The sequence below is a fragment of the Nerophis ophidion genome, linkage group LG05, assembly GCF_033978795.1.
Source record: "Nerophis ophidion isolate RoL-2023_Sa linkage group LG05, RoL_Noph_v1.0, whole genome shotgun sequence".
Lineage (NCBI taxonomy): Eukaryota > Metazoa > Chordata > Actinopteri > Syngnathiformes > Syngnathidae > Nerophis > Nerophis ophidion.
Genome location: NC_084615.1, coordinates 72,271,243 through 72,297,252, shown reverse-complemented (window position 1 = coordinate 72,297,252; position 26,010 = coordinate 72,271,243). Strand labels below are relative to the sequence as shown.

At 39.0% G+C, this 26,010-nt stretch overlaps 1 protein-coding gene across 3 annotated transcripts in view; it reads right to left on the bottom strand.

Annotated features, from left to right (window-relative positions):
- The window catches only part of ankhd1 (ankyrin repeat and KH domain containing 1), a 37,614-nt gene that overhangs the window by 10,486 nt on the left and 1,118 nt on the right, over positions 1-26,010 (bottom strand). Inside the window, exons 2-21 of one of the 3 annotated variants that reach the window (XM_061901956.1) lie at positions 22,622-22,775; positions 14,551-14,707; positions 11,797-11,959; positions 11,461-11,608; positions 11,141-11,374; positions 10,950-11,044; positions 9,004-9,159; positions 8,254-8,335; positions 7,844-8,035; positions 7,661-7,770; positions 7,383-7,470; positions 7,057-7,184; positions 6,831-6,974; positions 6,637-6,739; positions 6,274-6,536; positions 5,828-6,109; positions 5,277-5,745; positions 5,062-5,201; positions 4,868-4,979; positions 3,615-3,760 (exon numbers count right to left, since the gene is read on the bottom strand). In XM_061901956.1, the coding sequence (XP_061757940.1) occupies positions 3,615-3,760; positions 4,868-4,979; positions 5,062-5,201; positions 5,277-5,745; positions 5,828-6,109; positions 6,274-6,536; positions 6,637-6,739; positions 6,831-6,974; positions 7,057-7,184; positions 7,383-7,470; positions 7,661-7,770; positions 7,844-8,035; positions 8,254-8,335; positions 9,004-9,159; positions 10,950-11,044; positions 11,141-11,374; positions 11,461-11,608; positions 11,797-11,959; positions 14,551-14,707; positions 22,622-22,775 (3,366 nt within the window). Of the gene's footprint in view, positions 1-3,614; positions 3,761-4,867; positions 4,980-5,061; positions 5,202-5,276; positions 5,746-5,827; positions 6,110-6,273; positions 6,537-6,636; positions 6,740-6,830; positions 6,975-7,056; positions 7,185-7,382; positions 7,471-7,660; positions 7,771-7,843; positions 8,036-8,253; positions 8,336-9,003; positions 9,168-10,949; positions 11,045-11,140; positions 11,375-11,460; positions 11,609-11,796; positions 11,960-14,550; positions 14,708-22,621; positions 22,776-26,010 lie in introns of all 3 variants that reach the window. The other 2 variants (XM_061901955.1, XM_061901957.1) reach the window with 2 other exon arrangements.

Genomic DNA, 26,010 nt, shown 5'->3' with positions numbered 1-26,010 from the left:
ACCCCAATTTTTGGGGTGTTAGCAAGTTTTTTAACTTGTTTAAGTCGGGGTCCACGTTCATCAACACCGCCCGCCGTTTTTTGTGGACATGTTCCATAAATATTGATGTTGAAGATTTTCTTTTTTTGTGAAGAAATGTTTAGAATTAAGTTCATGAATCCAGATGGATTTCTATTGCAATCCCCAAAGATGGCACTTTAAGTTGATGATTACTTCTATGTGTAGAAATCTTTATAATTAAATCACTTGTGTATTTTTCAATAAGTTTTTAGTTATTTTTATATTTTTCTTTCCAAATAGTTCAAGAAAGACCGCTACAAATGAGCAATATTTTGCACTGTTATACAATTTAATACATCAGAAACTGTTGACATAGTGCTGTATTTTATTTCTTCATCTCTTTTTTTCAACAAAAAATGCTTTGCTCTGATTAGGGGGTACTTGAATTAAAAATGTTCCAGGGGGTACATCACTGAAAAAAGGTTGAGAACCACTGTGTTATGAGAGTAGCGCATGTGTGTGGCCCTTTAATATTTTAAAGTTAAGTTAAAGTACCAATGTTTGTCACACACATACTAGATGTGGCGAAATTATTCTCTGCATTTGACCCATCACCCTTGATCACCCCCTGGGAGGTGAGGGGAGCAGTGGGCAGCAGTGGGCAGCAGTGGGCAGCAGTGGGCAGCAGCGGTGCCGCGCTCGGGAATCACTTTTGGTGATTTAACCCCCAATTCCAACCCTTAATGCTGAGTGGCAAGCAGGGAGGTAACGGGTCCCATTTTTATAGTCGTTGGTAGGACTCGGCCGGGGTTTCAACTCACGACCTACCGATCTCAGGGTAATACGTGACAGCATGTGAGGTGAGTGTGTGGGCGAGCAGGGTAAGGGAGCGGTAGAGTGGCTAGTTTTTTGTTGGATTGGTTGTGTGCAAGACGTCAATAAAGCCACGATTTGCAACTAATTGCCAGACTCTTCATTTACCCTGGAGTCCGGAGCTGTGGAGACCCACTGCCGGGTAGAGTGAAGGGTTTTGCCCCCGAGAATACATCAGCCCTGGAGAAGTGTCTCTCCTGGGTTCGAGGAGCGCAGGGGAGACACTCTGGGAGCCGGGAGAAGGAAAGGTGCAACACATGTTTGATGTGTTGTCTGAAGCAGCTGCTGAACAATCTCGGCAAACCTCCGTCCTCCATTGTTGTATCGCGCAGCCAAAGTGTTCCCAAACGGGAGATCTTAACGAGGCAGGAGGGTCTTCCAGCTCTAGCTTATACATGTTGTCCTAGACTGGTCGCTGCTAGCATGTGTACTCGTTCGGTAAACCTCCGAACCGTACCCCCCGTACCGCAACGGTTCAATACAAATTTAAAATTTACATTACAAAAGAGAAGTGTGGGATACTTCTCTTGTTGCCTTATTTGTATTTTGACTTTATTAAATGGATTTATATTATTTGGTGCAGCTGGGCTGGAGCAATATTTTTGCTTTTTAATTAAGGTTTAATTATACATGTTAAAATGTGCCCTCAAATACTGAGTTTGGCCTAATTATCTTTTATTACCTAAAGGCCTGTCTTCATTATTGAAGACGGACAAGCACAGCTGAAATGCGTCCGTGGTCGATTGTGCCAATTTGTGGGCGTGCTAATGAAAACAGTTGCGCTCACAGCCCTATGTGCTGTGAGGTGTGACTGCATAAACAAAGTTCTTGTCTCTTGTGTGTTTTTGATGATCACTATACGGTGCCGTTTAAATGGTGGTTTCTCCACGCAAATCCGCTGAGCTGTTTTCAATTTGCCAAGTGTATATTGTCTTTAACATCAGTAAACACACAAGGAGGACACTACATTATTTTTTTTTTTAAGTTGCTCGGTTGTTTTTAAAGGGCGAGCAGGGTCGCACCTGGCTCATGCAAGCAAGGCACGCAAGTTAACTTCATGATTTGTTGTTAAACCTTTCGTATGACACAGAGCAAAAAGTCTTGCCTACCAAAGTTGTCCCGTCAGCGGGAGGTTCCACAGCGATCGTATCCAAAACAGTTCACTGTTGGCGGGACTGACGCCAAGACCTTTTTGATGTGTCTTTTTATTAATGTTGAGTGAAAAGAGCTCCATGTTTGCGTTCAAAAATACAATAAGTCATCGTATAGTGTGTTTAAAGGCAGCAAGGCAGTGTTGTTGAGTTTGGAAATGACAGCACACAACTGTGACGTCATCACAAGTCTCCATTTGTGCCGTGTACAAGCACATGCTGAGCGCAGAATTTTGTATCTCTACACTTTGGCCAGCGTTTGTAAAAGCCTGCGTTTTTAAAGACTAAAGTATGCGTCTGCGTGTGGACAAGAGGCCGAAACGTGAGTTTTGACGACTAAAAGAGGAAAAATGCCGTATAAAATAAATCAAAATAATAATATTAATAACTTAATGCCTCGACGCAGCGAAAATTCCTCGAATATATTTTGTAATGGAATTACTCAAGGAATCGTTTCAACTCTACTGGAAATACGCAAAAATTAAAACACATTTGCTGTCTATTAGTCACAATCCCTATATATATATGTATGACATGTACACAAATGTTTTTGTTTTTTATGCATTGTAAGTCATAAATAAATGAATAAAAAGTCCACTAACAATGGAGTGTATGTGGGCTCTCTATTTCAACCATAAAACTCTCTAAATAACCATCCAAAACCCGCAACAACACTCTATTTACATTTCGTGACCTGAATATTAACCAGATATAGGCATGAACGCAGACCAAGTATTTCTAGCATTGATAACCGAGAGCTAACTATAGTTGATGCGGCACTGGACTGAAAGAGTGACTTTAATGTAATTATAAAATGAAACTGAAGATGGCAGTCATGCAACATATAAGAATGCAAACTGCCATAAAACTGTAAAGACAAGAAGCTTATGCAACACTGAGCCCCATATGTCTTGTTTGCTGACGTTTTTCTCCCGCATCATCGCGTCTCAGCTCGTGAAAGTTATTATAAATATATACAAATATAGATTCTAAATCATGCCTCTCATCTGGATATTAGGAGGATTTAGCCGTGAATCTTTAAGTTTTTCATCTGTGCCATTAATTTCTACACGGAGATGGAAACATACACACTACAACAAAAGACCGTGTCAGACTCGGCAGCAATTTTTTTTTTAACCCTTCGTCGTCGAGATAAAATAGATTTTTCATCTGAATGCGAAGATATAAATATCCTATCAGTCTTCATCACAGTGAGAGCATACATTGTACAGTAAGCGATGGTATTATATTTGTATTTTGTATTTCTTGTTCCGCACATAGCAATACTACTACATGATGCTTAGTGTTTCACTAAAGGATCTGGATTTGTTTAACAGAGCTACTAAAACTTGTAGATCACCTTTCTTATATATGGTTTCTACCTCTATGTCACGCAACCGGCTCGCTCATTATCTCTCAAAATGGCTCAGGAATCTCCATGAAATTGATACTATTTTGATCATATGTATTTACTCCCAAGCTATGAACGTCTTTCTGTGTCATAAATTAGATATATATGATAAAAACTTTAATATAGAGCAACTTGTTTTTCCAATTTACTGGTATTTTTAAATGAAGAGGAGTGTTTACCTCTTGTCGTCCCCCAGAGCAGGCCAAGGAGAGAGGTGTGTCTTTGGTTCTTTCAGACTGGGCCTCGATGTCACCCCCTTTGTCGAGGAGCACTTCCACAACGCCAACATGGCCAGCGGTAGCAGCCAGGATGAGAGGGGTAAAGCCTGAGTCGAAAAGAGCAAATATGAGCATGCACCATATATTTAGTGGCGTAAGAAGCAATCCAGCTTAAAAAAACAGCTTTGAACATTTTCAGCTTCACATTTACCGGTTCAAGTGTCCAGTTCACTTTAAAATTTCTGGCATGTGAGCACCCTTTGAGGAAAAAAAGAGGAAAACTGACGAAAAAAAGAAGAACATTTCTATCAGCACAAAGTGCTGCCACTCAAGCCCCAAAAGAAAATCTTGAAAATCAAGGCTTCATTTCCTGCATTTGGGTGTATTTCTACACTATATTTAACCTTTAGATTTATTTATTTATTTTTTATAGATTTATTTTTCATTACCAACATCTTTTGGCTGTCTTTTTGACACTTACATGTCGTCTCATGTTATGTACTGGAGATTTTTTTTTTAAGTAGATAATTTTCTAACATTATTATCATTCAAAATGTAATGGGGTGTATGTACCCCGCCTTACGCTCGATTGTAGCTGAGATAGGGTCCAACGCCCCCCGCGACCCCGAAGGGAGTAAGCGGTAGATAATGGAAGGATGGATCGAATGTACAATTCTATAACATGCATGTATTGCAAATAACTCAAAAAAACGTGTCCCATTTGGCAACCCTAGCTATCCTGTAGCCACGCCCAATGGGGGTAATATACTTTGTTGTTTTGACCTCTGTTCACATTCTTCACATCAAAAATATACCCTCTTGCTCGCTACTAATTAATGAACTAAAACTGGTTCGAAACTAACAGTGTTCGAATTAAAAACATCCAAATCATCCAGCAAAGTAGAAAAACGTCAACGTTGTAGCTCGGAGAGTGAAAGCAGGCGACAACACAAACTAGCTAGATGATGCTGACTATGCCAACTAGGGAGATTGATTCGGTTCCCCTGATCGTCTCCCTGTTCTGTAATTCAGTGTGGCATTTAGGCGAGAGGAAGAGTGAGCACCTGTTGCTGAGGAAAGCATTTACCAAATTTTGTTTGAATCCTTTTTTAAAAAAAAAATATTTCATTGAAAAGTGCGGAGGCGATATTTTGATGCAAAAATTATGTTTAAACACGGACATTACACATGCCTGAAATTTCATGGATGCATACCTTTTTTGTCGCGGTGCTCAATGTTGGCTCCCCGTGCAATGAGGACAGACACTAGCTCCTCGTGCCCTCCTGCACATGCCAGTGTTAACGCTGTGTCATGGTTACTCTCCGTCTGTGGAGAAATCATTTATAATCAGGTTTCATTTGTAATTGAAAGAGCTCCCTGTGTATTGGCAACAATTAAATTGTCTTACGTGTGCATCAATGTCAACCGAGGGGTATAGGGGGAGCACAGATGGTGGCGAGGAGATGTTAGCAGACGTCTGTGTGGGCGGTTGGGACAAGGGAGTGGGTGAGGTGGTTGTGTTAAGCATGGGCACGCGGCTGCTCATAGCTGAAAATAGTAATACAGAGAAAGTTAGCAAAAGCATAAAAGACCAACAAAAAGTCAAATGCTGCATATTCTGACCTGCCATGATGTCATCCAACGTGTCAGTGAGCGTCTGTGCAGGTGTGGCAACCATGAGACCATCCGGGGGCTGCTGAGGAATCATTCCAGGACCTAACCCAGATAACTGTTGACCTTGCCCCTGCTGCTGTTGGCCCAGCATCTGTTGGCCTACCAGTACCCTTTGGAGGTCAGGGCAAGTACTTCCTGGGTAGTCTGCAGGGTTGTATTCCGGCAGAGGCTGGACAGGAACAAAGGCTGCATGAAGAGGTGGAGGCGGTGGCTGGGGTTGGGCCTGCGGTGTAGGGGGCAGTGGGGGCTGCTGAGGAGGCTGTGGCCCATCTCTGTAAAGGATTGTGCCCACTTGAGGAAGCTTGGTGTAATCATCCTCATCTCCATCTGCCTCTTCCTCTGACCCTTCCTCCTCATCCCCATCATCGTCCTCATCATCATCGTCGTCTTCATCGTCGTCGTCTTCATCCTCCTCATCCTGAAAATAAAGATATTTTTTTAACTTTTACCCAAATTCCACAAATTGTGAGAATTACAAATTGAAAAGAACACAATCATACATCTTCTCCATCCTCGCCAGGCAAGTCGTCTTCGTCCCCATCTTTGTTGGCTTCCTCGTCTGTGTCAGAGCTTGTGTGTACCTGGGCACCTGGCATAATGGAAAGGGGACCAGGTATTGTATTTCCAGGCCCTGGGCCTGGGCCTTGGCTCTGTCCAGCCTCCTGGTCCTCCTTTAAGCCCTTTGCCTCCATGTATTCTTTGGTGAACTGTTGCTGTGTTTTTAGCTGCAACTGGCGTTCCACCTTCTGCAGCTCCTTCAAGATTTTCTTTTTCTTCTGAACCTAAAAACATAGCATACTTTCAGATGTGTTTTTTCCTAATTTAGATGCTGATCTGTGTGGTAAACAACCATTAGAAAAGATTAAATGTCCACTGGTCTAGAGGTCTGTTGCTTATTTACAAAAAAAGAAAACATTTATACACTTTTGCCTCTACAATGAGTTACCTGCTCCTCTCTGCTCTTCTTCAGCTCCTCAATCTTGTCTTTGGTGAGTGGTTCCCCTTGGATAAGCTCTAGTGACTGAAGCTGGGCTTTTTCAATAGCGCTGATCCGCTGACCTAGCTCGTTCAACTTTCCCTCCGTCTCCTCCACAATGCACTCCAGAGGCTGGCACAGGTGAAAGGGTGGCAGAGGCTCTGCTTCAGGCCCCCTGCCAATGGAACTGGAGACACCGGGCTGAAGTGCTGCCTGTCTCGGTTTGGACACACCTGAATTTCACCAATGAAGAAAAATAGTTAAGGACTGACTAGATGACCAATAATCATCTCAATTAAAAGTGATACTAAGAGTCATATGGGCACGTATTACCCTTGCTGGAGACAGGTGGGGGTGTTGCGATGTTTGATGGGGCTCGGTCAGGCTCTTGAGGGGGCACCACCATGGCGAGAGCTTGGAATGGGACGCGAGGAACCTGTAACAGAACATTATTACCATCATCTGTTTTTATGGGAACTAATAGTTATTCGGTCTGCATGCCCAATAATTATTGGTGTTCCTTTTACCTGAGAAGCATCTTGCGAGGGGGGAGTGAGCTGGGAGAGATCAGGTGCTGGTACAGACAGAATGTTGTTGGGATAGTCCAACAGGTAGGACACGACATTAGTGTGGCCACCCTTAGCAGCTTCTATCAACATGGTGGAGCCATCCTGCACAGGAGAAAATTGCATGTGTTAATATCGAACATCATTATCTTTCATGTTTTCTTTAAAACATGAAAACGCATATTACTTTGAGTCTGTGTGTAGGGTCTGCTCCATGTGCCAACAGCAACTCCACCACGGCCAGATGTCCTCCGGCACAGGCCAGAGACACCACTGTGTGATCATTATTGGCGGTAGCTCTGTTCACATTAGCACCTAGACATGAAATGAAAGAAACATGAAAGTTTTTTGCCTTCATAAATTTAAATTGTAATCCCTATTTGAGGTTTGCTGCCTTTAGTAGTACTTAATATAATAATGTACGTTTTTTATGCGACTAATAATATACTGCAATACAATTTTGGCAGGTGCATTAAAAATGTATTGATCATAACATCCTATAAAAGGTCACACCTTTGCTGATAAGGAACTGCACTGTACAGAGATGCCCCGCTCTTGCTGCCTTCATTAAGGGTGTCCGCCCCCCTTCAGACTCATGTTCCTGGAAGAAAAATATCCATTGGTTTACAGATCTGCTTTTGTTCATAAGATTTTAGCTTTATGCATCCTGAGCATGTGGAAGTTGCTCAACAAGGACTGACAAATCAATTCAACATTCACGTGTAATGTTACTCAAACATGAAACCATCATTGGTCTGAGAAAAAACAAGATTTGTGCAAAGAATGTTTACCAGGTTGGCTCCAGCCTGTAGTAGAACGTCCGCTACATCCGTGTGACCATTCTCACATGCGTATGTCAGAGCTGTGTCCCCTGTCGCTGTGGTGGCATGAACGTTTGCACCTGAATAAAAAATATATTTGTTAGCAAGCAAATCTTAAAAAGGCAATTAATTGCCTCGCTGCGCCCTGCGCACCTGCAGCCAGTAGATATTTGACCAGATCCAGGTGGCCTTCTTGTGCTGCTTCCATGAGAGGAGTGGAGCAGCCCAACTCAATGTCAGCCCCAGCTTTGATAAGGAAGTCCGCCACTTCCAAGAAACCTCCACAGCATGCTAGCGTTAGAGCAGTCTCCTGGGTCTCTTCTGTCTGGGCATTGATGTTAGCACCTGGACAATAACCACCATCATCATCAGATGTTCATTTTTTGGTACAATATACATCATGGAGAAATAAAAACAAATAAGGGCCTTCTTAGACGAACGAAAATTATGATTTGGTACATTATGATATCACAGATATAGTTCTATTGCCCAACTTGTTCATAAGAACCTCATCATGCCCTAAAAGCTAACCAGAAGTGCTTTGATGGGAACTTCTTTCTTACCTTGAGCAAGCAGTAGCGCTACCATCTCTTCATGCCCTTCTCTTGCTGCTTCCATTAAGGGGGTGTAGCCCTCATCATTAACCTAGACAAGTATCAGATGTTTAGAACACATGACAGCACACTAATGCATCCAAATTATCGTCAAAAACTTTGGAGGAATCAGTATCCATGTCCTTTTGCCAGAAAATTGTATGAGTGTTAAAAAAAAAAAATGCGTAAGTAACGATGTGCACGCTTCCAATTTTAACATGATTTATTGAGCCAAATGATGAAATACCTCTAAAAGTCAAAAGCAGCTCTGCAAAAAAATGTTGGAATGTTTTGCTCCTAAAACGCCTCCTAAGTGTCATTGTTTTTTTGCTTCCTTGTCTTGTGAACAGCAGTCAAGGTTGATATTAGAAAATGTAATTTCAGCTCAGAGGCTGTTGCTGTTGAAATGAATCCCGTTCTTTAAAAGCCCTCACAGTTAAATGCTAACCACTAGAGTTTGTTCGTAAAAATGATATATAACACATAAAGGATCAATGTAAGAAGAGTTTACTTCAACTTAAGCAAGGCCTTTTGCTTCGGGGATTAAGTTACTTCCAGGGTCTCGTCTCAAGTGAATTGGAAATGTGCTACAATCATGATTACATGAAACATACTTTATCATTACGAGACATACTTGACTGAGTTCATCACATTTCTGGCATTTGCAATTTTTTTTTTTTTTACATATGGCAGCATTTAGACATGTCTTCTTTCACAAACCTCCTCCAAGTTGGCTCCTCTCTCTATTAGCAAGGCTGCCAGCTCCACGTGTCCTCCACAAGCTGCAAGGGTAAGAGGCGACTCAAACGAATCCGCTGGCATGTTGACTTGTGCACCGCTGTCCAACAGCAGCCGTGCCACCTCCACATGGCCATCCTGGGACAGCGAGACACACAAAGAATGTGGAGATAAGCACCTGAATAAACTTATACATTGTTTGTTTTTTTCGGTGTAATTTTCAAAGCTAGCATTTAGAAATATAATATGATACCAGGGTTTCCCCTACATGTAATTGATCGCGCACCGACACGGCAAGACAAAATCCGCGACTCTTTCAAAGTTTTTTTTTTTTTTTTACATGAAAACAAATTTAAAGTAACATATTGTATGTTTACTGTATATATTTTACTATTTACGTACAATTGGCCATAATACGTTAGAAAAACATCTCAAATATCATAAAAATGTTCCATTATGTTTTATTTAAAAATAAAATTAAAATAAACGTGCATTTTAAATCGCCTGTCCGGAACGTGACAGCGAGTCGCGCACCTAAACAGAGTTGGCATCCGGCAAAAGTAAGGAGAGAAAGTTGAAGAGAAAAGTAATTCAAGTTAATTAATGCTTATCTTGTTAAAACCTTTGTAAACTGCTCTAATTCTTTTGACAACATTACTAACAATAACGTGTAACTAAATGCTGTGTGCGTCTTCAAACCTCCGTTTAGATGTCCCTGTGTAAAGTGTGCATGTCCCCGTGCGTGTTTGGGTTCCTTCCAGCACTCCAATTTCCTCTGAATACCAAAAATATGCAAGTTATTTTTATTGGAGACTGCAAATTGCCCATAAATATGAATCTGAGTGAAAATCATTGTGTACATGTGCCTTGTGATTGGCCATGCTATTTGGGGTTAAATTGTCAATGAGCTGGTCCATTGAATGTTAGCATAACACTAGAAGCATTAAAGCTCAACTTTCATCCTGCATAACTGTATTGCTTTTTTCAGTTCATGTTAACATTAACAGTGTGATTCCTACATGTATGTGAACTTCATGTGTTTTTTCATGTAATTTCCTTAGTGTGTGAATGTGTGTGTGAATGGGGGAATGTGGAAATACTGTCAAAGTGCTTTGGGCTCCTTAAAAAGGGGTAGAAAAGCGCTATACAAGTACAACCCATTTACCATTTGGTGTAGTTAGTTTTACAGTGACTTCATTGTGGAGAAAAGCAAAAAAACACCATACGTTTTTTTTATATCTCTGTAAGGACTGTTTACATATTTGGTAAACTAATTTCCAAAATTCAGGGAGGGAACAATACTGTGTAGTCAGTGTCACCTGACAATAAGCAGCAACAATTGAAATTGCATTGAACAAAGAGAGCACAGTCATTCAAATTGCATTGCACAAAAAGAGCACAGTCTATCAAGTCATATACCTTGTGTGTTAAGCATACTTGACCAATAAAGTCGATTAAGATAATGTAAGAAAAATATGTTATCAATAATAACAAATAACATTCGTTTTTAAATATACATAAAACATTTTTTGAACCTTTTTAAAGAAACACTATGCATCATAGCTAATCATAATGAAGATGTCAATTTGACCACACCCTCACTGCCGTATATAATAGTGGCAATCTCGGGGAAACCCTAGATACTTACCTACTAAATGTTTGAGGTTAATTTTATGATTCATATTGCACAATGTTTTGTTTCATCGCGATTTATTTCTACATTTGGCTCTTCAAACAGTCACCATGGCAATGTAGTTTGGATTGGACAAAAGATCAAACAAAATCTATCACAAACTCACAAAATAACTGACGAATGTTCTCAAGATGCCAGTAAAAGTATTTTTGAAACAAATCTGGAAAGGTAAATGACTGAATCTAAATCAGCAATGATCGAAAGAAAGTAATAAGGCTTTGGGTCAGATGCTCACCATGCAGGCCTCCATCAGTGCGGTGTGCATCTCATCAGTCTTATGTTCCTGGTCTGCTCCAGCCTCCAACAAAAAACGCACCATGTCCAAGTGACCTACATGGTGTGTAAACAATTGTTATCATGTCCACTATTGTTATTGTTAAATAATGAAGATAGTGTTGCCTTAATCTTCCACAAACTGGTTCTGACCTTTGTAGCAGGCAAGTGTGAGAGCGCTCTCTTTGAACTCATTGGAATGAGTGTTAATGCCTGCGCCATACTCGAGGAGTACCCTAGCCACCTCGACGTGCCCAGCACTGGCTGCCTCCATTAGAGGTGTGTGTCCGTTCTCATTGTGGTCTTCGATGTTAGCACCCTCTTTTAGCAGCACTTTCACCACATCCACAAAGCCACCGGCACATGCGTACGTCAGAGCCGTGTTACCTACCGACGCAAAGCGTAGCGGAGAAATTAAACACGTCATGAAAATGACATTATCCTAATTCATGAGATTTTAAGTGAGATTTCACCTGTGGAGGACTGTGCATTTACATCTGCTCCGTGTACCAGAAGCAGTTTGACTATGTCAACGTATCCTCCGCTAGCAGCAGCCATGAGAGGCGTTATATCCCCTTTAATACCTCGATCCTCCACATTGGCATGCATTGCCAACAAAACCTGGTTAAAAATCAGAGAATGTGCTTTTAGAATAAATATAAACTTGGCTAAAAAACTCCTAAAAAAAACCCCAACCTTTCAAAACTCAATAAACTAATGTCAAAACATTGCTAAAATGTAATTTCAAACTACTTGATATTATTAGCTTTTGTTATTACAATGCAAGATCACACCCCTGTTTTACATACCTGTGCAAGTTCATAATAGCCAGCCGAGCAGGCAAGACATAGCAGGCTCTCCCCTTCCTCTGTGTGCTCGTTGACGCTTCGTCCCTCATCCAGCAATTTGCGCACAGCATTGACGTCCCCGTCTGAGCACGCCTCCGCTAAACTACGGCTGAAAATAACCAGACTGCTACAATTACTGCCTCTGTGACAAGTGAACACACATACGCCTCACATCATCAAAGCCACTATTTCAACACTTACACAGGTATATCCAAATACTGACTTATGATCCCCATTACGGTTTACATAATCTCCTTTCACATATGAGATCTCATTGTGCAGCTGTCATTATGCATATGCCAAAGCAGCAACAGGCCCAAGAGCCCCAAATCATAAGGTCATTGTAGTCTACCAGTAGTTTGATTTCAGGAATAAGGATAACAACAAAGACAACTTAAAGAGAAACTGTACTTTTTTTGGAATGTTGGCTATCGTGTACAATCAGTGTGAAAGAAAACCGATGGATTTTATTTTTAATGCATTCTAAACATTAAATAAACGCAAAGAAAAGTCTGCATAGAGCAGACCCAAAGGGAGCTCCATTATTCCACCCATGAAATTCGATAAATAACCACTCCAAGAGCGGCAACAATACTCTGTTTAAATTTCATGATTTAAATATTAACCAAGTATTTGTGATCTTGTTATTAGAAATGCTAACGCTAACAAACATTGCGTTTCTTTGCGAGGCTTATGAGACATTTTTCATGTAAATGGGAATATATGAACATCCCATTAGTCGGCATCCTAACGACATGTGTTATACAGTAAGTGATGTTTTATTATGCATGTTGGCTCTCAAACTCTTGCTGTGTACAAAAATCAGTGATGAAGAGAAAATTGCGGCACGTGGGCTTAAAATGATCAAAATACATAAATATTAAAGGTTATGATAACTGTGCTCGTTACATTACAAATATACTTACATTGTATATATAAAACCCTAATGGAGGTGTTCGGATGTTTTTTTAGGGGCTCCATAGGCAGAATTCAACGGCTCCCATAGGCTCCATTGTAAGCAGACTTTTGATCACATTTATTATTAAGACTGCAGTAAAAAATACAATCTACCGTCATGTCTTTCATATTGATTGTGAATGATAGACAAAATTCCAATAAAAGTGCCTATGATGAATTTCATCTTTTCTGACCTATGAATGTTGAATACTCGTGTTATACAATGCCTCAACGTCAGACCATAAGGTTCATGAACCGTGACATAAGTTTGCGTTCACTGTGTTTTGCAGTCCAACGTGTGAAGTGGATGTAATTATTTAGACATTAAAGGGCTCATTATATGATTTTTTTCTACATTTTAAACACTTCTTTGTTGCCTAAATAACATGTAATGCCGGTTCTTTGGTCAAAATTGTGTACAGATTATGTTTTACAGATCATCTTCAAGGGGATGGCGTGGAGCAGTTGGGAGAGTGGCTGTGACAGCAACCTGAGGGTTCCTGGTTCAATCTCCACCTTCTACCATCCTATTCACGTCCGTCGTGTGCTTGAGCAAGACACTTCACCCTTGCTACTGATGGGCCCTGGTTAGCGCCTTGCATGGCAGCTCCCGCCATCAGTGTGTGAATGTGTGTGTGAATGGGTGAATGTGGAAATAGTGTCAAAGCGCTTTGAGTTCCTTAAAAAAGGTAGAAAAGCGCTACACAAGTATAAACGATGTACCATTTCACCTTACAAAGTTTTTTCCCCGTCAGCCATGTTGTAGTTTTTAACACTTCCAAATACTGACAGATACAAGTTAGAACTATGCTACCGGTACTTTATATTACACATGGCAACAGCGGATGATTTTAGCATGCAAGTGTATTGCTGAGCCAGTCTGCCCCACAACCACAGAAAAAGAAAGAGCTTAATGACTACAGTGTGGGACTACATTGGCAAACTCCCGCAAAGGTCTTCGGGTCAATATCTACCATATATGTAGATAACCGCTGACGTTACACATGGGAAAAAACTTCACAAATTGGGCAAATTTAAAATGGCTCATTTAGAGGAAGTATGAAGGAAGATAAGATTGTTTTGTAAATACCTTGGCCTTCATGGTTTGATTTAAAAATCATGTGCAACCCAAATACACAAAAACAGGTAAGAAACGTTGGTTTTGCCCAATAGATCCCCTTAAAGTAAAGCTCTCAGCCAGAAGTGTAGGAACTCCTTTACTTCAGGCAATGAGAAAACGCAAAAAAGGTAAGACAGTATTATTTTCATCGGATGTTGGCATGTGCATAATAACATTGACATGCAACATACATACTGAAACTTAATGTAGAGTAGACCACAAGTAAGCATTTTAAATAAAGACTAAACTCATCATAGGTCTCTTTAAGGAAAAGGTGATGATCCATGTTTATTGTTTAGCAAGTGATTTCTGAATTTTAGGCTTGAATATAAAGCTGATAACACAAAACATAAAATCTCGACTAAATGTAAAAGTCCTTGACTAATTAACCTATTGTTACGCACACATCCCTGAAATAAATGCCATTAGTTACTGACTTTTCCAAAAAGCTTATTTTACCGACTGGAATTTGTCTACATTTATATTGTATGTATACCCATTCTGGACAAATATGGTCAAATACAATAAACATGAACACAAACTCAAAAAAGCAATTCGAAAAATATTGTGGCTTAGAAAATATTTAAAATGTGTGGAGGAAAGACAAATGCCTGTATTGATACAGGCCAGATACATACTTGTCAGCTTGGCCAGCGTTGAGTGTGTTTTCAGCTCTCATACGAGTCAGCGCAGCTGCAGCTTCATCCAGGGCACAACTCACAGATGACGTCAGTCGTCGCAGCACCTCAGGGTCTGCAAAAGCTTTACCATCGGCAGTGGACAGTTTACCGATGCCTGGCAAACACCAAAAGGGCATAGGTGCAGAGGGCAAGGCAAACCACAGGGGAGCACAACCAAACCAGATCCGATGAGGGCACAAGTCCAGTCCAGCCAAACCAATCCAAGGTTAGTAGCAGCAAACAGAAAGAGGAAATGAAAACACACACACACACAAGCATTTGTTAATGTGGCTCAATAACTTTATACATTCACTTTAATACACCATCTATGATTCTCAAAAATATTTGTTTTCCAAATATATGTACAAAACTCCCAGTAGATGATTATGACAATGTAATTAGAAGAATATAACTGGGAAAATAAAATAAACAATATTGTTCTACAAATCAGTAACAGTGGTTTAGGGTCAGACGTTGTCGTGTGCGAATTATAGATGGGTAACAGGCAGCCAATGTGCAAGAAAAATAAACTCTGTACAGTGGTCAGCATAAGGAAAAGAAAAAGCACAGCTGGGGAAAAAAACAAAAGTCATGTGTGCTGTGTCTGTGCGTTTGTCATGTCAAGAGAAAGCCAAAGAAAGGGATGTGAGGAAAGACCAAGCATGTGGAAAAAGCAACTTTTGCTAATGACCTATATTTCGAAGCTTCATTCCGATAACAGGCTATTTCAATAATCCTAACCATTTCGATACACTACTGAACTTCAGTAGCAAACCAACACATCAACAAAAAGTTTGTTTGAATACAGCAGCCCCTCCACGAAGACAGCTTAGGTGTTTTTGTTGGCCTCCTTTTTATCATAGTGCATGCGACTCAAGCTAAACTTAGTATGAGTCTCAAAAAAGGATTTCACAATCGTCGCCAGGACAGAGAAAACAAGGTTAAGGAAGTTGATCATTAATGGTTTTCTATATGGCATATCAGTATCTTAGAACAGAACCCTAACAAGACTTAGGCTGACACGAAGTCATTTTTTTCGACGAACAAAAAGCAACCAAGTGATATGATGACCACTTCCCTGTGTGTTAGATGGCGCAGTTTCAAGCAACAAGCTACATAAATAATGTTGCTCAAAAAAGTGACACCCTTAATTACATTTCATACATTAACGCTGTTGATGTAAAACTTTTGGTAAAAATTGGTGCAACTGACACTTATGAACAGGTTGCTGATTATACGTCAGTGACCACCGGAGTCGACTGGTAATTTTAGCTTTTGGCTATAGTTACTTGCTACCTACAGTTAAGAAAATAAGTATTTGAACACACTGCTATTTTGCAAGTTCTCCCACTTGGAAATCATGGAGGGGTCTGAAATTTTCACAGGAGGTGCATGTCCACTGTATGAGAGATAACTTAAAAAGAAAAATCCAGAAATCACAATCTATGATTTTTTTAACTAATTATTCGTGTGATACAGCTGAAAATAAGTATTTGAGCACCTGTCTATCAGCTAGAATTCTGACCCTCAAAGACATGTTAGTCCGCTTTTAAAAGTCCTCCTCCACTCCAATGTATTATTCTGAATCAGATGCACCGGTGTGAGATCGTTAGCTGCATAAAGACACCAGTCCACCCCATACGATCAGTTAGACTCAAATATTCAGCATGGCTAAGAGCAAAGAGCTGTCCAAAGACACCAGAGACTAAATTGTACAACTCCACAAGGATGGAAAGGGCTACGGAGAAATTACAAAGCAGCTTGGTGAAAAAAGGTCCACTGTTGGAGCAATCCTTAGAAAATGGAAGAAGCTAAACATGACGGTCAATCTCAATCGGAGTGGAGCCCCATGCAAGATATCACCTGGTGGGGTCTCAATGATGCTAAGAAAGGTGAGGAATCAGCCCAGGACTACACGGCAGGACTTGGTCAATGACCTGACAAGAGCTGGGACCACTGTTTCCATGGTCACTGTTGGTAATACACTAAGACGTCATAGGTTGAAATCATGCATGGCATGGAAGGTTCCCCTGCTTAAACCAGCACATGTTAAGGCCCGTCTTAAGATTGCCAATGACCATTTGGATGATTCAGAGGAGTCATGGGAGAAAGTTTTGTGGACAGATGAGACCAAAATTGACCTTTTTGGTCATAATTCCACTGTGTGTTTGGAGGAAGAAGAATGATGCGTAGCATCCCAAGACCACCGTCCCTACTGTGAAGCATGGGGGTGGTAGCATCATGTTTTGGGAGTGTTTTTCTGCTCATGGGACAGGACAACTGTACTGCATTAAGGAGAGGATGACTGCAGCCATGTATTGTGATATTTTGGCCAAAAACCTCCTTCCCTTAGTCAGATCATTGAAGATTAGTCGTGGCTGGATCTTCCAACATGACAATGACGCACAGCACACAGCCAGGAAAACCAAGAAGTGGCTAGGTAAGAACCATATGAAGGTTCTGGAGTGGCCTAGCCAGTCTCCAGACCTAAATTCAATTGAAAATCTTTGGAGGAAGCTGAAAGTCTGTGTTACTCAGTGACATCACAGAAACCTGACTGATCTAGAGAAGATCTATGTGGAGGAGTGGGCCAAAATCCTTTCTACAGTCTGTGCAAACCTGGTGAAGAACTACAGGAAACGTTTGACCTCTGTAATTGCAAACAAAGGCTACTCTACCAAATATTAATGTTGGTGTTCAAACACTTATTTTCAGCTTTATCACACAAATACATTGTTAAAGAAATCATAGATTGTGATTTCTGGATTTTTCTTTTTAGGTTATCTCTCATACAGTGAAAATTTCAGACCCCTTCATTTCTTAGTGGGAGAACTTGCAAAATAGCAGGGTGTTCAAATACTTATTTTCTTCACTGTATGTATAGCAATGTTGTCACTTTTAATGATTTAATTCAACATTACCTCAATGGTTTACTTCTTTGTACACAAACGTTAGTACAGTTAACAAATGTTTAATGATGGTGGCAATTTGACACCCTTAAAACAGTGGCACCTCTAAAGTAAAACATTGCTGGAAAATATGCTTTTAAAGTCACTCAAAACATGGAGGTTTAACAACCATCAAATATGCTGTAATAATATGAGATTACAGCTCACTTTTACAATTATACATATTTACAATGATAGTAAGTAATGTTGTAATAGTGCAGTGGGACTGCAACTTACGAGTACCTTAAATTATGAATATTTTGAGGCATGAGCGCTGTTCCAGCTTTTGGAAATGCTTCAAGTTGCAGGCATAATTTGAGTTACAAGTATTTTTGCTGCTGCTGAAGTGGTATTTGACAAAACTAACAGCCAGAGATCGACACAATCCTGCCCTCCAACAAGCAAAAAAGAGATTTAGAGAAAAGCAGAATATACTACATTATTTCATAAAACTACTATCTTTGTTTGTAGGTGCTTCAAACGATATTTATTATCAAAAATGTGTTTTTCTTTTTAAAAGGACATGTTACATTTTAAAATTGTAGTGAATTGGATGGCCAAGCACAGAAATGTTAATTCATTCATGTCAATGAACGGGACTGATTTGACTTACAACCTCAGTTGTTGAACGCAATGTGCTTGCTATATGATGTACCACTTAAGAGATGGAACAATCTGAGAATGTCATAACATGGTTATTGTGAACAAAATTACCTGTTATTATTATTGTAGAATTGCTGAATTTGCTCAAAAATTACTTATCCACACACTGAAATCCTTTAACCAGTATTTTTTTTTTTTAACTCAAATAAATAGAAACAATATACCTTCTTGTCAGAAGAAACTTTAAATATTGTTCTGGCTTCTTAAGAGACGTATTTTTTTAATTTTTTAATATGCTTATCATCTTTCATTTAAATCTGTAAAATAAAATGGATGGATGGAGAAAATGTGTTTTTATTTATAATGGCAAATTGAGCGTTAACTCTGCTTTACTTCCGGTTTATGTGACGTCACACGAGTTCTCTTCCTGTAGTAGACACCTCCGTCTGTGTCATTAAAGTTGTTAAAATAAAAAACACTTCTGTGTATTCCTGTGTGTATAAATCTTTATACAAAGGAACAGAGCTTGTAGATTCAGTGTGCACAACTGAAAATCTTAATTGCTCCGACATTAAAGTGTTTATATAAGCATATATTAGGGTATGTTGTTTCTTAATGGGAAAGACGTTAATGTGTCTTCTATTAATTTTAGCATTTAAAGTACCTCACAAGCTAGCGCTAGTGAGCCTGGGAGTTCAAAGTGCGGTTATCACTCACGGTTTTTCGATAATCTTAATTCAAAACAATAATACAAACCGTCAAGAGTTTTATCGCGGTTATTATTAATACATTTTATCGTTACATAGTTTGTACCACTGTAATTAAAACATTGCCAGTATAGTTAATAAATGTTTCATGATTGTAAGAATATCGAAACAAATGCAATCTACATCAATTCCATCCATCCTTCCATCCATCCATCCATTTGTACCATATGTCCTTCTCAGTTCCAATGACAAAAATTGCTTTGAAATTAGTTCAAAGTTAAACAAGTATCATGAAATGCATTTGTGTTCAACGTTGCATATTCCAAAGTATTTTTAATGGAGAGAAATAGTTTTTCAACCAGCAGGAGTTCAGCCTTTAGGTTCTACTGGCTTTGTTTATATTTCCAGCACTTAGTCAATGTTTGATTAGAAGTTTAAAATCAGCAACATAAAAATTAAAATCAAAGAAATGTATAAATAACGTCCGGAAACACATGAATTACACTAAAAGGGAAGACAGAAAAATAATGACGGAAAACATTTTTTTTTTTAGCTTTTCGCTGCTAGCTGTTTTGTTGGGGAAAAAACACTGCCTCCAGCTCATTCCATGGCAAATGTAAAAATTAATAACAGCTCTTTGTTTGTCTACCCAGCATCTGTTATATGTCACTGACAATTTTCTTACTTGTACTCTTTTTACAATGTTAAAATGTTAGAATGTATTTTGTACAACACTGATCATTAAACTATTTCTAGTCAAATGTGAGAATTGTCTCAACTGCTTTAGACTAAATAGACGTTTGCTAATCGATTCCATAATCGTCCATGTCTGACTTGCAATACATCTAAAAATTGATTATTTATCATGACATATCTGTATGTCCGAAGGGAATAAGCGGTAGAAAATAGATGGATGGATGAAATATTGGCTGCATTTTTGATAGTTGTTAGTGTGCCGTTATTGACCACAGGAAACCCAGCTACCCAGCTTGCAAAGATTGTAATAAACCCATTAGAAGAAGACAGTCTGTCATTTCCTTTAACTTGGAGACACACATATATACCTTTGGCCATTCAAAGAAAGTAATTTCCAGGAGTTTATCTCATCTTCTGAGAAGCCTCTGTTTTACTAATGTTTTCCAATGTTGTAAAAATGATTTATGTAAAAATTATGTGTAGTAAATATTACTTTAACATTTCTGTCAATGAAGATTTGTATGAGCTTGCGAAACAGTCATTTTGATAGGCTATTATAGATAATATAGGCACTTACATCATGTGTATATCTTCATTGTAGGACCTATATAAAGCTTTAAATTTTTTACGGCTCCAGACACACTTTATTTTGTATTTTTGGTCCAATACGGCTCTTTCAACATTTGCAGACACCTGGTATAGTGAATAGGAAAAAATGTTATATCATTTGAATCCATTATTATGATGATCATTACATAAATTTGTTTGTCAAATTATGGTAATGAAGAAAATGAGTGTGAAGGAGAGTGCGAGGAAGACGCGAATGATATTCATTGTTTTAAAAGAAAGAAACAATCTAAAACATGACCGAGCGTGTAGCCCACTTGGCGAGGCAGTTCGAGCGCAACACTGCATCGTACTAAAGCCGAATGAGTCAATAGAGCCAGCCAGGGACATAAATAAATATCTAAACGGTGGACATTTGGATAACCAAAAGAACCTGATGGTGTGTTTGACTGAGAAGCCTGAAGGAGATACCCTATAATTCTGCTCTTCAATGTAAATGTTGTACAATATTATTACATTACTTGTTTTTACTACCTTCTATTGTATTGTTTTTGATATATTTTTTTTTATTTGAAAGTGTTTTCTTTTTAAAACGCATGTAAAAATTGTGTGGTTTGGTGGGACAAGATGAGATTAAAATTGATTGTAATTCCTTTATAGGGCAACGCTGTTTTGGAATAACGAATTTTTCAAGGTACGCGCTGTGTCACATAACCAATTTAACCCGTATCCTGAGGTATTACTGTATTCAACCAAGCAAGACAGGTGTTGATGTGTGTGAAGAACTTAATATCAAAAGCTTTAAATGTAAAGTAAATTAATAGACATGGAAATTTGATTTTAAAAGTGCAGTAATCCCATTGCATTTTTTAAATATTCCTGATTGGACGGCATGAGAATTAGCCTAACCCCATCCATGACATGAAACCAAACAAATTTGTATTATTAGATAAATAGCGCTTGTTATGCAATATATTGACGTATGACATTTTTATAATAAAAAAAAGTTATAGATGCATCACTTATAAGTAGAGATATGTCACATTGACCAGACTACAAGAAAGGCATATCTATTATACAGTATTGTTGAGATGTTTAGTCCCACATATGGAATACTTCCTGTGTGATGGTCTTAAAAAGGCTTGTGTGAGGCTGTTTTGTTAATATTTTCTATTTGTGAATATTTACAATACTGATAAAACATTCTAGATGGTTCTGCCACAACTTTTGAATGTAGATTCAACTTTCTGTATTGATATAATAGAAAAATATATTCAAAAATATCTATTCATTATGACTTTAACAGATGTAATTTTATGATACAGTAGTTTATGCTACAACCACTTGACTTGTCTAGGAGAAAGACACCTAGGATAAGATTAGTCAGTATTTGTTCACATGGGCTCTCTGCATGCGGTGGAGGCTCAAGTGTGTTGCAGGGTTAATCTGCCTCATAATGTTCATAAGCCTAAATGAGGCCAGGACACCCAGGGTTGATAGATTACTCTACCTAGACTTTTCTTACACTTATACTGCAACCTATATTCAAGCAAATTTTCACAAATCATTTTCAAACCAATACAACACTTGCTGAACCAGCCGCTGCTCTTTAAGCAATTTCAGCCCAAGGTTTTCCCCAAAAACAGTCTGTTTGGTTTGAAAATGACATAGGAAAAATAAAAACTGACAGGAAGTTTTGAGAATTACAGCAACAAATTAAGGAGCACATTCACTTTGACCACTAGAATAGCTGCGTTTCCATTACCCATAGAAATGCGCAAAACCTAAATATTGCAATAATAAAATGGTAATAGAAACACCCATATTTTGAAAAACCTCTCAAATATTGTTAAAATATTTTTACTCTTTTGAAATTAAAGTGTGTCGCAAAAGCATGATGGAATTTTTTTTATCGCTATTACAGAGCACTTAAACACCTGCCGATGCAAGAAAACTAGGGCAGACAGGTCATCTTGATCTCACTTAACGGTCGGCCGGGGGGAGCAAAGCGGTAGAGGGCCGTCCTGTAGGTCCCTTCTCGACAATAGAAGTCATCTCGCAGGCTCGCTGAGACCCACATGCCTGAACAATGTTGAGGGGGCCCTTGAATCCACAATTCCTCTGTGAATTTGTCTTTCAGAATTCTCTTCCAAAAAAAAACTTCAATCGTGGCTGCTACCGTACGTAAAGACATTGCTTTGAGCGAACACCTGCTGCCTTCGTCTTCTATTGACAATCACGGCAACAACAGTGGCTGCAATTGTAATCACAGTTCCAAAACCACATAATCGCAAGTGTCGTTCTTCCTCAAAGTGGAGTCTCTCGGGACGAGATTTTACGAGAATTACGCCTCATGACCCAAAGCACACTCTAATGGAAACACTGACTTTGTCGAAATTTTCGAAATATTGCTTTTATTTTGCGAAAAACTGCAATGGAAACGCAGCTAGTGATACTCAACTACAAATAACACGTCAAGTTACGTAAAGGTGGACAACGCAATCATACCTGCAGCTTCTAGTAGCGCTTCAAGCCGGGCCTGTGTCTCTGGATCTACAGTCCTCAAATCAACTCCGTCTGTTGCGCTAGACAAAAGTAACTCTGATGCTGTCTTCATGATGGGGTTATCCAGATCCTCTTGGTCCAAAATGAAGGACTCAACCTGGAAAGGACCGAGATGAGCACAACGAAAGGTCAAATAGTTTTCCAGACTTTGCATCAACTACAGAAAGTTTGAAGAAAATAAAAGTCTGAAACATAAGTATAATGGTGCACATGTGACCCATTGTAAACAGTCGTGTTAATAATCTGACATAACACAATTAGGCTAACTAAAAACAAAAGGCCCTCTGCCCTTGTTTGTTTACGATGTCTTACAATGTGCAGAGGGCGGGCAAAAGCACAGAAGAGTGGCAGTACCATAACAAAGAATTACAACCTTTCACACAGAGCCAACATGGCCTTGTTGGCTCTTGTGGGTTAGTTGCTTAACATTTACTCAAACAAGGTTGGCCAGAAGAAATTACTACATATTTAAACCATTAAATCTACATATGAAACCGCGGTCATCTCTCAATCTGTTGTGTAAAACATAAAGATAATGTTTACAGTAAAGATATGAGTTAGATTTGTAGCACTGTTTGTACTGTACGAGTAGTATAGCTTTTAATGGCAATACTCACAATCTGGCTTTCAAAGAACCTTCTAAGCCGTTGTATCAATTTATTTATTTTAGTGCTATATTGAATGATAAATAGGTCACATTACAAATGACAGTTAAGATGTATTTACTTCAGAAACATTTCACCCTCCTTGAGTTGAACCTACAATAGTGGACAGAGTTTTGGTTTCCATCTATAGGGGCTGTTTGCCTCTAGGCATACTGATGTGCGTCTCCAGTTTCTACAACTTTAAAAAACAAAAAGTGCCTTAATGTCAAGTGATTTCTGTTGACTGAAAAAAACAATCGAAAGACTTGAAGTTAATTATTATTTATCCAAAATACCACACATACCAGGATAAAATGTGACCTTACACTAAATTTAAATACATTTGTGCAAGGAAAAATTATTATTTAGCAACTTGGAGCAATTCTGCCACAGGACCAGTGAGAACGCTTTTACATTCAACAATGGACATCAGTCTTCACTACTATTGAACTACAGTTCCCAGAGTGTTGGTATCCACAGAGCTGGATAGGCCTGGAATGGCATCTGTTTAATCCTAGGGCTCAGATTTTAGCTACTGCCCACAGCAGTGAAATCTCAACTGCAGTCAAACACCACTGCAAACACAGCCTTTCGGATATCACTTGGTGTCTTTATCCAATTGTCATCCTTTATTTCCTTTGCAGGATTATATAATCCATTTATTGTCTTTTTGTTTTAAACCTAAACCACTTTTCATCTGTTTAATTAACCCAAATATATTGGTATTGACATTGGACAATGTTGTCATTTTGCATAGCTGAGAAACAAACTGACAGGCTGTAATAATATCAGCATCAGCTGACATCTGTCTAGTTGTTATGGCTGTACTCCCCCCTGATGAGATACACTATAAGTTTGCAACAATAAAGACTTCAACAGAATAGTTTTTTGCAGCAGTAGCCACCAATTCTATAGCCATGTGACAGTCAATGTGCAAGATGACTGTTGTTATTCAATTGTATACAACTGAAACTTTAGATAGGTTTGTGTGAATCAAATATTTACCATCGAGCTCAATTCTCATGTTTGCCGCTGGCATATCATATGACACACGGAATAAATGTTGGAAAAGTCCGATTGCTTGCGTCATGACAATAGGTGAGTCATTCTGGTTAAAATGTGTTAGTGTCATTTTAGAATAAAATAGAATGGACTTTATTGTCATTATATTTGCATATAACGAGATTAAAGGCCTACTGAAACCCACTACTACCCACCACACAGTCTGATAGTTTATATATCAATGATGAAATATTAACATTGCAACACAAGCCAATACGGCCTTTTTAGTTTACTAAATTGTAATTTCAAATTTCCCGGGACTTTTTTCTTGAAAACGTCACGTAATGATGACGTGTATGCTTGACGCCGCGGGCTGTTAGGGAATATGAGCGCTGCGCACACACACAGCTAAAAGTCGTCTGCTTTAACCGCATAATTACACAGTATTTTACAGATCTGTGTTGCTGAATCCTTTGCAATTTGTTCAATTAATATTGGAGAAGTCAAAGTAGAAATATGGAGTCGGGAAGCTTTAGTCTTTAGCCACACAAACACACGGTGAGTCCTTGTTTAAAATTCACGGAGTTGAAACTTTACTATGGATCACAGCGAACATGGATCCCAACCGAATGTCGGTGAGAAAATTGTGGTAAAAAGTCGCTTCTTACCGGATATCAGCTAAGCTTGTGCCGCCCATGACACCTGCTGTCGACTTCCCTGAGACACTGTGCGTCAACACACACCTCCGACTATCAGGTACTGTTAAACTCATTAAAACACTAGCAACACAATAGAAAGATAAGGGATTTCCCAGAATTATCCTGGGTAAATGTGTCTAAAAACATCAAAATCTGTCCCAATGCAATCGCGTTTTGTTTTGTTTTTTTAACTTTTTTTTTCTTCTAATCCTGCGCTATCAAATCCTCAAACACAAATCTTTCATCCTCGCTCAAATTGATGGGGAAATTGTCGTTTTCTCGGTCCGAATAGCTGTTTTTGTAGGAGGCTCCCATTAAAATCAATGTGAATATGTGAGGACCCATTAACATGTGACGTCATTGTCTGCGACTTCGGTAGAGGCAGGGCTTTTCTCTTAGCACCGAAAGTTGCAATCTTTATCGTGGATTTTCGCTACTAAATCATTTCAGCAAAAATATGGCAATATCGCGAAATGATCAAGTATGACACATAGAATGGACCTGCTATCCCTGTTTGAATACGAAAATCTCATTTCAGTAGGCCTTTAAAGACTCCAACTTAAAGTGCGGTAGTGGGAACAAATATGGGGTGAAATAAATTACACAAGAGGTAATAAAGGGAAAACTAACAATTGAAATAAACAGACTACTATCCTATAAAAATAATAAGCAATCCTGTACAATATACAAACACAAAATACTGTACAAAATACAGAACAAGACACCGAAGTAATAAATAAAAATCAGTGTCGAACGTATAGCACTCGAAGGGTAGTATTGCACAGTAGGGCATGATATTGTATAGGGGTGAATTATTATTATTAAAAGTTAGAGTTCAACATGGTGACAGCTTTGGGAAAGAAGCTGTCTCTGAGCCTTTACAATTCAAATTGATGATTAAAGAAGCGTGGACTAATTTAACGCACTACCGTGTGTTCACATGCGATGGGGAAATACAATCACACCTGTCCTGCGGTGACTGCCAGCA